The sequence below is a fragment of the Camellia sinensis genome, chromosome 15 (assembly GCF_055761805.1).
Source record: "Camellia sinensis isolate YWXY chromosome 15, ASM5576180v1, whole genome shotgun sequence".
NCBI classification, from domain to species: Eukaryota; Viridiplantae; Streptophyta; class Magnoliopsida; order Ericales; family Theaceae; genus Camellia; species Camellia sinensis.
The window spans coordinates 133415632-133430172 of record NC_138975.1 but is presented as its reverse complement, the minus strand read 5'-3'; the positions used below and the strand labels follow the sequence as shown (position 1 = coordinate 133430172).

The following is a 14541-nucleotide window of genomic DNA, read 5'->3' as shown; positions in this document are numbered from 1 at the left end:
AGACTTGTATTCTCTCTGCGTGGAGATTCTTTTTATTTCTTTTGGGATATATTTTGTACTCTAATATATTTTATTAGACAATTTATTATCGGATCTATAATATATCAAACCTTGTGCTTTTTCATAAAAAATAAAATAAAATCAATCTAAATATGAAATATGATACACAATTCAAACAAATTAAGGCATCGTTTGGGAACTGACTATTTTAGTAAATTTTTAACCTTTTATTAAAAGATGCGTAAAAAAGTAAAAAGAGTTATATGATAACTTATAGTAACTTTCAATTTTTTGACTAAAATATGTTTGTCCCCAAACAAAACCTAATATCCCTAAAATTAACAATTTAAAAAATATTTCATCCAAATAAACAAACCCTTTTACGTGCTTTGCTAACCAAACTCACCCACCACCGAATTATTCTAAAGCCACATGTTCCCATTTTCGAATAAGAAATCAAGTACTCAACGACTTCTGAAGATATTTTGCACACAATTCATTAATGGGTGACAAAATCGATAGGGCTATCACATGGTGTGTTACCATCTCACCAATATTCTACTTATCCCTTCACTGTTTTCATCACTTGGATTATGGTCAATTTTTTGTTGAAAGCTACGGAAAAAATTCACCATTTAGGATCGTTTATTACGGGGTAGCTTGCCTCCAATTCAAGATCAGACTAGACGGTGCTGCTATTTAATGAGTAACTTGAATCATTGAAATGGACCATGATGAGAAGCAAGATTTTTTCAACCACTTCATACTACAAGTTATTTCCCATCTGCATGAGTTGGATGTTGGACTGTCACCTCACTCGTGCAAAGGCAGCAACACTAGGTTAAAGAACCTAACTACATCAATGAACTTTTATGAAAGGTTTCATAATGTTTTTTTTTTTTTTTTAAATTTAAATATGAAAAAAGAAAATATTAAATTCGTAACGGATATACATGGGTTCTGAAAGAAAGTTTATAATAATCTGACTAAAAGAATCAATATGTATAATTACTGTTTCAATATTTATCAATTTAACACCCAAATAACACAAAATTTCCTGATGTGGGAACCAAAACAAAGATAATCAAGAAATACAAGCAACCTAACTACATTTTTCTATTTTAAAAATAAAAAATAAAAAAACAAAACATACCGAACTACATGATAATGCAAAATCCATGCGACTGCACAAGAAAAACGATGTAAAACAAAGTTCAATATTTGCAATTACTCATCCTCGTGCCACCTTTTGAGAAGCTTGGCTGATAAATTGCTTCCACTAGCAGATTTTTCCGAACCTGAAATAGTTGTAACAAGACAGTTAAAAAGACCAATGGCACGATAAATAGCTTGCTCAGATTATTCAGCGAGCACGAAGAGTTCTTTGGTGATTTTTGTAAGAGTCTGGGAATTCTAGATGCAAAAATTTAACCCTGCATAATAATTTTTTTCAAGCACAATCTAGTTATTCATTTTGTTTTCTAAGCAAGAAATGTTCCATGCCCCAATTTTCAGTTTTTAATAAGTTGGGGAAGAAAAATACTAAAAACATGTTTTTACAAGTGGTTAACAATATTCTCATGAAACCACAAGTATGATGAACAATGAAATTTCACCGTTCAAGAAATTCCTAAGAAAATAAGTAGTACTCACTTGTATGTTTTCTCTGATGGTTTTCATACCAGTAGGGGAAAAATATTCGATTCCACATTAGTGTCTGTATACACAGAAAGATGACAATCAGATATATCACTTATCTCTCCTCATATTCTGCCTTTCTGAATTCTAAGATCTCGGCATCTGCAGAAAATTCTGAGCTATCTTTCCTCCAGCCGGTTTTGATTGCCACAGAGGTTGTTCTGAACAGAAGCTGCTTTTTCATTAGCGCTCCGTTTGTTTCGGCGGATAACATTTTCCAATAGAAAATATTTTTTTTAAAGGAAACATTTTCCTATGTTTGTTCACGACCTTGAAACTAGTGTGCTAGTGGTTGTATTTGTGGTGGTGCTAGTGGGGTGGCAGGGGTCGAGGTCGTGGCCGTGGCGGTACTAGTGTGGTGCCATTGGTAAGATTTTAGTCCGAAAAATATTTTACACGTTTCAAAAGTAAAAAAACATTTTCCACTCAAATAAACTTGTTTTCCATTAATCATGGAAAATGTTTTTTTTTGTGGATTTTGCTTTCCACCATACCAAATTCTAGAAAATGTTTTCTACCAGAACAAACGGAGAGCAAGTCCTGAGTCTTTTCCATCAGAAAATTTCAAGCTTCTTTCAGACAAGTCTCACCTATGGAAATTTTGTTTGGAAAGGAAGATACTTACCTAATTGAGCTTGTAGCACGCTTCTCGCCATTGACACCTGGGAACACATTTTTGAGATCTTTAAGCAGTTGCAGCCGCTCAATCTCCTCATCTTTTTTTGCAATTGTATCTTTGAGAGACGCCACCTACATAGTAAAAAGTTTTAGAAGCCGACACACTGTGTTCGTGTCATAATTTAGAATAAATGCTCCTTGAGAACAAAAGGCTATAAATTTATTTCTACCCTTTTCCAAGTTCGATAATGTTTGAAATTTATGCACATATGACAAGAATGTGACATGTATGATGCAAAAGATGTATGCCTTCTAAATATCTAAAGAACATCCATATCAATAATATCATAAATTTTATTTCCTACGACTCAAAGCCATCACTACAGGTCACGACCTTTATATTTTTCAAGTATAAAAGAACACTCAAATCTAAAATTAAAACTATCGTGCTAATATATTTAGATGCCTAGGTTGATCTCAAATCCGAAATTCCCATTTGCACACATGTTCTAGCTAAAGATTGCTTCATCAGCATATAATCTTCAAACCAAAGTACTAGTAGAGGGGATGATGAGGTATGAAGAGATCAAGTTTGAAACTATATAAAATAAAAATTCAGAGTTCAAAAAAAAAATTAAATTAAACGAAAACGAAGAGCACCTGATCCATTAAATCCCTAACATCCCTACCCTCTTTGCTGCTTCGTGCGGTGCCTAACTCTACTCCAGAGACCCTCTCAGCAAACTTCAAGGTACTTACAGTTTCAGAATATGAATTTAACTCGGGATTAAGCTGCACGAACATTAGGGTCTTTGCATGACCACCTGTAGCATTAAATGAAAAAATTAAATAGAAAACATAACTTTAAAAAGGTAGAATCTATACTATCTACTAAATAAAGCACCCGTTTGGGTCTCCTTGGTTTCCCAATTGCAAAATCCAAATCACCCTCACCCCATCGTAGTTTAAACTTTGCCTAATAATCGATCATAACGCCCACTCCATCAAACAATTATGGAAACAGTTGAACAGGGCAAGGTAACCTTCAAAATATAGGAAGTAAAAGAATAAGATATGGAGCATCGCTATATGGATCATGCACATAGCACCTTCCAAACCATCTAGCATTAGAGAAATGCAAAGATCAAATAGGGTGTGTTTGGATCAAGTATTTGACGAGGGATTTGTGAAGTGAAAGAAAAGGGAACGAAATTTAGCTTGTATGATTGTATCTAATTCACTTTTCCCTTCTTTTTTCATTTCCCACCACAAATCAAAGCTCAAATACTTGATCCAATCATGCTCTTACAGAAATTTTGAAGCCATTTGATGCATGTCCAGAGAAAAGGGAATAAGCAAGTACCTAGAGCGCTTTGAAGGACTTGAGTGAGCTTGCTGTTTCTGTATGGAATATGACTACTCTTTTGTGCCAAAGCAAAAACGACATCTCCAAGGGCAGATAAAGATTTGTTTATATATTGAGCTTCCTTAAGTCTATCTCCGGTTACCTCAGAGCGATCTACTCTTTCACTTCCAGCGAGATCAACCAAATGAAGACTACCTCGCAAAGAAGCACCTGTCTTCGTATCCGTCCCACGAACATGAATAGTGACAACACTGTGAGCATACATGATCCACATCAAAATCATGACACAGTGGTGATAAAATGTTGATAGTTTGCATAAATTCTTAATATTTGAAAATAAAAACCTGTGTGATCGACTGCTTCTTTCATTCATGGCAGTGGCGCCTTTAGCTCTATTCCTCAATCCAGTTTCCATTAATTCCACTACGTCTGAGGTTGATTTGACTGTTTGCATACAAGCATCAGGGACAGCTAACCCATTGGGTTGGGAGGTAGACAAAATCCCAAGTGTGTGCAAATCAAGGAAACCAAAGATTCATTGTAACTAAAAAGTAAGATGTTATATCCATTTTGACTAGAAAAACACTTATGCTATGTTTGGATCATAGATTTGGCTAAGAATTTGGAAAGTGACAAGAAAAAGATGCGAGAGTGTGCATGAAATATAAGCTAAATTTTTTCTTCATTCCCCTCACTTTTTCCTTTCCCTTTAGAAATTACTATCCAAATCCATGATCCAAACACAACCTTAATTAAGAAGTCTCTGAAAACTACAACATTGAAGTTGGAAAATGGGGTGTTGGGAGAGAGGGAGAGCTCTTTTGGGTAATCATTGAAGTTAGAAAAATCCAAGTGAAACTAAAATGCATATTAAGCAAATCTTAATGTGAAATCAAAAATTAGAATACATTGGGAAGGATATTTTTTTTGAGAGCCGTCATTTGATAGTAAATCGCGCACTTGTTCGTTATATATTTCAACCATTTGAACATTAACTTCATACATAAAGACGCGACTTCTATTTTGAGAAATCTGGAAGAGATCATTTAGAGCTCGATAGTTTACCCCCCATTCCTCTTCAGATCCTCCATCAGGCCCAGTCTGAAAGAAACACATCAGATGCATAAGCTATGTTTAACAATTATCTGCAAATATTCATGAAGTGAAAATATAAAATCGAGACATACCATTGTGTACGTTTTCCCTGAACCAGTTTGACCATAGGCAAATATACATACATTGTACCCATCAAGAACAGATCGTATCAATGGTTGGATGTCAGAATATACTTCAGCTGCCAACATTCAAAAATGTAAAATTAGTGAAGTGTCACACCCCCACAATGTCACTCAACTAAGATGACATATTTAAGTAGCTAAGATGCATGGACACAAACACAGTCAAAGGAAAATAAGATTCAAAAAAAAATAAAAAAATAGAGACACGAACACAGCAGAAACATGGCAAAAAAAAAAAAACTATTATATATTTTTATTTGCTATGTATATGAATATTATATTCACAAACAATCAAAATTAACAAAAACTAACACTAGCCCAATATAAAAATAATAAATAAATAAATAAATAAAAACACTCTTAAGTAAATTATCATCATTTTTGTCTTTTTTATGGATGATTTATTAATTATTAAATCTAAGCAAAAAGTAATAAACATTCAACATCCAACATTCATCAAAAGTATTAAAGAAGAAGGGGCGAAAAACTAGTTAGCGTGTCCCCGGTGCGTCCCCGAAAAACAAATTAATTACATAAAGAACATGCCAGCCGGTCTCGTACGTGTCCCCATATTCGAAACCACTATGACACCTGTTTTGGAGTGTCAGTGCTTCATAATTAAGTAGAATAAAACATGACAACACTTAGCTAGTGCCATTATCTATTAAAAACAATTGAAAACAGGCACAATTTCTCAAATATAAAATGAAAACCTTGAGCTGCCATTGGACCATAGACCTTGTTAAACTTGAACAATTTCTGAGCATCTTTTCCTTGTTTGGAAGGGTTTGCAACACCCAGCTCCCCATTATCACCGATGTATTCTACGATTGATTGCTTCCCCGTCTGTCCAGGAAGAAATGGCCTTATCCGGCAATAAACTCTAATATTTCCTATTCAAGAAAATGCATATGTGAAAATATAAAAACTTATCTATTTACACTTTTGCAATGTAAAATAAAGCATTGGCACCTTTTAACTCTTGAACCTCATTATGCAGTTTCCTATTTTCAGCAAGGACTGCATTAGAATTTTCTGCCGCATCTGCTAAAACTTTAAGCTTTATTCCTGAACAAGTTAGAATTTAATTCATGAGAGTATTGACATCATATAGAGCACAAATTCACAAAGGTTTGTAAAAAAAGATACTCACCTAAGCGATTGAATTCATCTGAATAGCTCTTTTGTGTTCTCGAAATTTCTTGCTTGATGGACTGAGACGAAAACTTCAATTCCTGAAAATTTTAATAAGTAAAATATAATATTACATTAAAAATTGGAATATAAAGTAAAGAGTATTATGACAAAACCAAACCCGCAATGCACCAAGCTGGAATTCTGTAAATATTTGGTAGATGTGCTCTTTCTTGTTCCACTGCTGACTTTTTGACTTGGAATTTGTTTCAAGCTCTTTAACCCTTTTCCCGGATTCCGTTAGGAGGTGCATAACTTCCGTCAACCTCTTCTCAAGCTCTCGTTGATTTCCCTTAGCTTCTGTTTCCATTTTTATGCAGCTCTCTTCATTTGCTTTCCTAGCTATTTCCAGTTCTTGTTTCAATGTCAAAATTTCATTATTAATTTGTTCCTTCTCTTTTGTCAATCTGACCATATCTTGTTCCTCAACTTTCTTTTTTTCCTCCATTTTGGTCTTATCAGTCTGTGATGTAAGAAAAAAAAAATCCCAAAATTATCAATTCAGGCCCTCTCACAAGCAGTTCAAGGTTAGAGATAAACAAGAAGCATACCTTCTCATCTATGTAAAAGAAAAAAATACACAAAAGAAGAACATAAAGAAAGGAAGTGGCTCCAAAATCAAATTATACCTTTGTCTGCTGGAGCTGGTTCATGGCAACCTGTAACAAAGAAATCTCATTTGATGAATACCCGATGAGTACCAAGTGCACAAAAACATTAATTTGTTAGGGTAAAAAAACTATGAATAAAACATATGTATCCTACCTGTGTCTCTTCACTAGTCCCAGTTGCAAGGGCTTCAAGTACTCTAATTCTTGATTGATATTTCTCCTCACGAGCCTTGAAAAGATTGTTTTGCTGAAATCACAAACAATAAATAAATGTGTGCACAGAAATCAATAAAAAAAAACAAGTAAAAAAACAAATCTGCATTGCATTACAGTTCTCAAATGTTCTGCTTGAGTAGATATACGCCTCTCAATCTCCTGCACAACTTTTCTCAATAGGCATGCCACACGCTGAAGGGGGAAAAAAAAAGAAAGCAACTTAAAATGTGAGAGCGTGTCTTCAGAAGCAAACATGCTTATATTAATAAGAATATAAATGAACTTAACACCAATATCTCCTCTTATTTTCATACATGAGGTATTTCCCCATTCTTCCTTTCAATGCTTTCATCTAGAATCCCATTCACAACACTCAAGAGCGACTGAGTCGGGGCGTTCTGCACAGAGATATACTGAAACTATTTAAAGAGGCACAAACTGAAAAAATCACAAATAGAAATATACACTGTAGCTAAATGATAAGATTCGCCGATGATTAAGGCTATGTTTGGATCATTGATTTGGATAGAGATTTGGAACTAGAAAGTAGAAGGTGAGGGAAATTGAGAAAAAAAATTAGCTTATAATTCATTTGACATTTCCCTCACCTTTTCCTTTCCCTTTCCAAATCAATACCCAAATTCATGATCCAATCAATGCCTAAATGTCTTAGAAACCTACATCCAAACTGTTTGATCTCATCATTTCCGTAATCTTTGCTGCAGGAAGATCTGCGTAGGATCCTTGTTTCAGCTGAAAAACTTCGTGGAACTTATGTCCAACATGATGTATTAATGCAGCTGATGGCTCTACAGAAGGGGGAGCAAGAAATTGAAAATCAAAAAATTGATTGTCAACTCAAGAAACTGAGCAGTACAAGAAGTTAAGCCATGTTTGGCATATGAAAACTACATCTGTTGCTCAAATCTATTTATTAGTTTCAAATCCATGAAGATTTGACAGTTTCAAGAGCTGGTAATACAATATAAAATCATATTCCTTATGGCATGATATTTCATATACCAAACCTGAATGCAAAACCGCGGAAAACCAAAGAATACACATTGATCTAAGTCTCTGTCCTCAACATATAATCATACTAGATTCATACAACAATGGGCTTTTCGCATGGTTCATTGAAACCGTAAAGAAACTGTTCACACGTAGACAGATTAGTAGAGACAGAGAGAGCAGGACAGATACCTGCCATGACATGACTACGCAAAGCACGTTGAAACTTTGAGTCAGATGCAGTCTTCCTTCTCTCTTCTCCATAAAACACTGAAGGATTTGCTCGAGGAGATAATTCCCCTCGAGAACCATCACCGCCTCCAAGTGTTTGTCCTAAAAGTTTCCATCTTGTACTAGCATCAACTCCAGATTTTTTGGGTGAGCTAGAGTTTGGAACATTGGATCCACCAACATGTGGCATGAATTGAGCTCTAAGCGTGAAAAGGCATTCCAAAACAATTTTCATAGATCCCTGAATCATGTAAAAGTAAACAGTAGAGGAAGAGAGATGAGAATAAGAAGGAAAAAAATGGTTAAGAGGTCTGGGGAGCATAAAACAGCAAGTGAAAGAACATAAGAGAATGGTATTTTGTTCAAATGCTAGTTCATGTAAATATTAAATACCTTCTCTAAGTCTGATATTTGAAACCTGGGCAATTTCATTTCATCCATAGCTGCCAAAAACCTTTTTACATTATCTGAGCGTGATTCTGAAGGGTGGTTAGAGCCTCCACCCTAGAAGAAAAAAAATCACATTAAGAGCATAATCATTAAATACAACAACCAATCGTAGATCTTACTATAAATTTTATGAAAACCATCCATAATTATTTGACAACCTCAATCACAGAACCTGGCCTCAGCCTGTTCAAAATCCGGCATAAAACAGTACCATCACTCAAACAAGCTCTAAGTTCTTCGTCTGAAGCATTTGTTGGCAAACTTAAATTGGAAATGATGCTGTTTAACCACTCTATCAAAACCACCCGTTGTTTACCTGTAGAAAAGAGGGGAAAAGGGGGACGAAAGAAGAAACATTTTAGCTTAGTGAATAAGTGGAAAAGAAAATTATGTTTATATTCAATGTTACTCACCTTCAACCTCACCATTACTACTTGTCGTAGGTTCAAAAACATTACTACTAATAGGTACAGTTGTGTTGTTAGGTCTCCCATACCCCTTTGCTTGGTGGTCCATTGTAAATTTCTTCATGGAATGCTTGCTTGGGACATCTGGCATCACAGCCCAAGGATGTAAACATAGGATAAGCACAAAGGCGTGATGTTTTCATGAAAAAAAAGAGACCAAAAGTTCAAGAACAACAAAGAAAGAATATCATAACACAACCCCTGGAAGCCCAAAATAGAGAATCGTCACATTGTTTTGGAAGTTGCAATGAGGTAGATATAACATGAATAAAAAAATTTCAATGTTGTTTCAATATTGCACTAAACCCTAAATAACTTGAGCACATCTTGAATCCAATTTTTCAGCATTCAAGTAATTATATAAAATCATAGGCCAGGTCTCTTTTCTTATCACCATCATTTTTTATTTTTTTTCCGGTGGTCTTCATCTTGTACTTACTGTTGATTTGCCAATTAAATCCTTTCTAACACATTCACAAAGTCCTCATTCCCAGTGGTGAACCTAGAAACAAAGATTAGGAGGGACCAAGAGATGGACATAAGTTGGTTGGTTCAACTTATATCAAACTTTTCTCTATCAATATTTACCCCAAAATATATATATATATATATATCTTACCATCAATTTGATTAATTTGAAACCATGGGTCTTAAAATCTAAGCAAGGCAAACCAAAATCTATAATTATTCAGTTCAAGCCACAGATTAAATTAAATGTATATTACAAATTTCGATATAATTTTTCAAAAATAATTATCAAAATTTACTAAAATCTCAGCTGACCAGCTTAATTCTTAAAATCGCAAACCTAAATAGGCTAGCATGGGTGCTCTAACAAACAAATGAAACTTAAGTTCCAAATTGATATGAGATAAATAACTAGAAACCACAAGATAGTCAGGTTACTTCATGCCCAGGCAGTAATACAGTCAACAAAAGTTTAAATTTATTATTTAGCTTTTCATTACCTGACGAGTTCCATAATGGACATAAAAGAATGAGAATGTATAGTTGTATCAAAATTATCCTCTAGTTCAACCAATGTTATAGAGTAAACTATATTTGTTGTCCCTGTAATTTGCCTCTTGTATCAATTTGGTCCTTATACATTCAATTTTATGACTTTTGCCCTTTTCAAATTGTGTCAATTTTGTGTAATTGATAACACTTGTTAATAAATTGAACAAAAATCAAGGGACAAAATGATCCATTCAAAAGGGAATGGACTATTTCAAATTGGATATCAACGCCCATGCTTGCTCACCAAGTTCTTTAGCTTTTGTATCCTGCCTTCTGTGTACTATGCTAACCCCTCAATCATTTTGAGAAAAGTGAGTGGATTATTTTGTCCTTGATTTTAGTTCAATTTCTTAAAAAGGCCATTTTTGGTTTACATAATGTGAAAAATTCAAGGGGTAAAATTGATGCAAATAGAATGAAAAGAACCAAATTGATACAAGAAATAAACTACGGGACTATGGATGTGATTTACCCAATACTATATTAATCCAAGTACGAAGGGTATTCACAGCTATGCATTTCTATCTGCCAGCAAGCTACTAGGAATGCTTGTTCCATCTTTGGAGGGGCCAGCTATCTTTGTGAAGGGGGGCCAGCACTTCATCATACTAACCATGAAAGGATGAATTTACTGATACTAATGGAAAAATTTTGAGCTTTAGGGGGTCGGTGGCCCTCCTCTGTCGCCCCTTCTGTCCGCCAATGCCCGTTGCACATGAAGAAACCATGTCAACAATTCTTCCCCTTCTAGTCCTTAACTGGTAGCTTGACCCCAACTCAGTTTAGTCCAATTAAATAAACTTGCCCAAATACTCAGACTGAGTTGCCTTTTTCTATCCCCTACCACAAAGATAAATGGTTTGTTAAGGTTTGAGAGATTTACAGTGACAAAATCAAAGTAGGTGGTCTTATGAGTTCGTGATATCATACATTAAGTAGGAAGATGCTAGAATTATGATGCATGTGACTGTTACCAGGCGTTCTTTACACAATCGCATGCTCACTTGTCAGATTTTGAGTGAATATTCATGGCAGTGCATTAGAGCTATTATCAAGGAAAGACCTTAACAAGAACTAAATTCTGCAAAAAGGTATTGTTAAGTGTTTAATGGAAACAGTTTTAGTCAAGGAAAAAGCTTAATTTTTTTCAGAACTAATATTTGTTGATCTGTGTGATCACATGAAACATGATGGTTATTCCCATATGAGAGAGAGAGAGAGAGGATGTTTGAGAAGTGATCAATCCAAACGGTTACATGTGGAAGAGATACAACCATTTGCTAGGGTAGACCTTTTCTTTGATGGTTGTGATTATTAACAAAAGGACATACGTATTCTATAAATATCAGTAGTTCTGTGCATTTCAATTGCATTGGTTCTACCCAAACCGTGCTCTTAGCCTCTCTTGTGTGTTACCCATCTAACAACGGTACCACCAAGTTTATTCCATTTCTCTAGGATCATCAATATTCAATGGATAGCTCTACAAACATGTCAAGCATATAGTTCCAGTGCTTTTGACAAACTCATAAAGCACAGAAGAAAATCACCACTCAATTTTTGCCCGTGTGCTCGTTCCTGATCTTGTCTCCAAGTAATTTTACTTATCACATCAACATCCTTATCGTACATCTAATCACCATTAGAAAGCATCATCCATTACTTACCTAGCATTAAACTCTCCATGAAGCATAGTTTTTCTTAGCATGTAACAACTTAAAAAAATATCAGATCAAGAGCAATACCCAAATATTACTATTTACACGTTCACATCTATAATGAATACGCAAGGTCCAACAGGGAGACGAAACGGATGTTTTGGCTCCTGGCTAGCGGTTACAAGAGGACTCAAAGCAAAAGAGGACTTGAAAGGGACGGGCAATGCTTTGTAATTGACTTTAGCTAATGCCCTATTTGAATTAAAGCTTAAGCATTGTTTTTTGTTCATTTGGTTTCTCATTCTTTGGTTTGCTTTTTCAATACCAATAAAGAACACCATTATGTTTTGTCTCTAATAAAGTGCCACAACATATATAATTATACATACAACAAAGCAAACTGACATACCTGGCCTTCAGAAGACAGAAGAACCTTTCTACAAACACTTGAATTGCCAAACATTAACTCGACAATCACGGGAAGAAACTGCAATACAATTATGATAAATCAAAGAATTCAAAACCCAACTCAATAAGAGCAACATAATAGCTTACAACCCATAAAAAATATTCACTTGACACGATCAAATCAACAAAAGCAATCACATTAAACTATTAAACCTCTACAAGCCAAGTCAAAAAAAAAAAAAAAAAAAAAAAACCAGTTGAAAGATGATGATACTAGTAATTGTAACTCAAATCAGGCCATCAAAATTGCCAGAGTGAAGCCCAGGAAAATCTCAGAAGTATCTGAATTGATTGAAAAATCATTACCCAAATACAAAATTTTAAATCAATTTGAAAATGCGAACCCAAAACAAGCGCAAATGTACAAAAAACAAGAAGCCATTTCACACAGAACTTGAAAACAAAAACCCAATTGATTAGTCAACACAAAACACTAAAATATCAGTACATTTTCAAAATTCAGACTGAACCCAAATGCTGTGACGAATCGTTTTGACAAAAAAAGAACACAAACCCACCTGAGGAAAGGGACAGAGAGGTCCGTAAATGAGATTGAAAGTGGGCAGAGAAGAAAAGGAAAGAGAAAATGAAATGAGGTTGATTTTGTTGAGAATTGAAGACTGGTTTTCCATGTTTGGTTGGTCTCCTAAGAGAGGTGGATAATCTGTCTGTGTTCCGAGAAAGTAGGAGTACAAGAATTGGGGTCTAGATTGTTCGTGCATTGTATGACACGTGTCGACCCATAAGGCCTCCCACATTGGGTTCTTTGGGGGTGTGGTAGTCAGTGAAAGGTGGAAAGTGGTACGCCGCCATGGCCACGAGATTTTGGAGTGAGGATCCTCTCCTTGCAGTTTCCGTGCTTGCGTCCGTCCTTGCAGGCCTTCGGGTCTACTTTTAGGCCCAATTTTGATAATCCGAACCGTTCATATTTTATGATTTATTAAGTATATCATACCTGTAAAAAATCAAGTTGATCAGATATCAGAAAGCATATGTTCGGAAAACTGTTTATTAAATTCTTTAAAAAATAGTGTTTAGTTCAATTTTTCAAACACATACTTTCTGATATCCGATCAACTTGATTTTTTACAGGTATGATATACTGAATAAATCATAAAATATAAACGGTTCGGATTATCAAAATTACGCCTAAAAATAGACCCGAAGGCTTGCAAGGACGGACGCAAGCACAAGCTTGCAAGGAGAGGCTCCTGACTCGAGATTTTGAAGCTTATTGAAAATATTTTGGAATAGTAAAATATTAAATGAACTAACAAAACACAGTAATTTAATTTTTATTTTATTTTGGTCATATTAGAGCATCTAGAACGCGGATCCTCGGCCGCCCTACCCGTCAGCCCTACCCGGCAGTCCCCAAAACGACGTCGTTTTGGGGGTTTTTGTTTTTTTGTTTTTTTTTCTTTTCTTCTTCGTCTTCGTTCTGCCGTTTCTCTCTCTTCGAACCAGAGGGAAGGGAGAGGGAGAAGAGGGAGGAAGGAGGAGGGAGGAGGCTGCGAGCTCGCCATCGCAGCTCGTCGCCTCGCCGCCGGCCGTCGCAGCCGTCCGATCGTCGCTCGATCCGGATCGCCGCAGCACCGCCGTCGCCGCAGCTGCACCGCCTCGCCTCCGCCTCCTCCTCCTCCTCCCCCACTGGTTATGGCCCCCTCCAGTCCGGCCCTTCCCTCCCTCCTCCTCCTCCTCCTCCTCCTTCCTCCCTCTTCCTCTCCTCCCTCCCCTCTGGTCTGGTTTCGAAGAGAGAGAAAGCCAGACGAAGACGAAAAAGAAAAGAAAAAAAAAAAAAAAAAAAAACCCCCAAAACGACGTCGTTTTGGGGGGCTGCCGGGTAGGGCGGCCGAGAATCCGGACTCAGAGCATCTAACGGTGTACTCTTTTTTTTTTTTTTTTAATTAAATTTGGTAAAAATTTCATTTGATATCAAGTAATCTAACGGAGAATTTTGAGCTTTCATCAACACACTAGTCGATCAGCGCAGATGACCAGGCGGATGTCCGGCCGGTCGACCGGTCAATGTAATTTTTTCATAAATTTTTGCAAAGAGGTGGTAATATGAGAGACATCCGGTGGTAAAAATTGTTGTGAATAGTGATTTGATGAAAACTTCTAAGAGCATCTCCAACGGTGACTCAAATTTTTCACCAAATTTGAGTAAAAAATGACCCATTTCACTAAATTGATACCACTCGCTCCAACGGTTCACCTTTCACCAAATTTATCCCGGGACAACCGGGTAGTCGACCGGCCGGTTGACCGGTTAGGCAAAATTTTTTTTTTTTT

General features: G+C 35.9%; 1 protein-coding gene across 8 annotated transcripts; it reads right to left on the bottom strand.

Moving 5' to 3' along the window:
- Window positions 1-1001: 1001 nt before the first annotated feature.
- On the bottom strand, window positions 1002-13045 carry LOC114272975 (kinesin-like protein KIN-14K). 8 transcript variants are annotated; one of them, XM_082909678.1, is made up of 24 exons: window positions 12765-13045; window positions 12188-12265; window positions 10734-10960; window positions 9047-9184; window positions 8792-8949; window positions 8577-8687; window positions 8145-8424; window positions 7623-7750; window positions 7256-7354; window positions 7056-7133; window positions 6880-6972; window positions 6744-6773; window positions 6236-6577; window positions 6074-6155; window positions 5893-5988; window positions 5634-5813; window positions 4870-4976; window positions 4605-4783; window positions 4027-4191; window positions 3680-3933; window positions 2977-3140; window positions 2324-2448; window positions 1654-1870; window positions 1002-1298 (listed from the first exon to the last, which is right to left on the bottom strand). In XM_082909678.1, exons 3-23 carry the CDS (start codon window positions 10846-10848, stop codon window positions 1786-1788), a joined length of 3009 nt encoding a protein of 1002 aa, XP_082765804.1. In that variant the 5' UTR covers window positions 10849-10960; window positions 12188-12265; window positions 12765-13045; the 3' UTR covers window positions 1002-1298; window positions 1654-1785. The 8 variants fall into 8 exon arrangements, with proteins under 8 accessions (XP_082765804.1, XP_082765802.1, XP_082765805.1 ...); XM_082909676.1 differs by having other exon boundaries at window positions 1654-1859; window positions 12765-13044; XM_082909679.1 differs by having other exon boundaries at window positions 1654-1717; window positions 12765-13043.
- Window positions 13046-14541: the final 1496 nt, after the last annotated feature.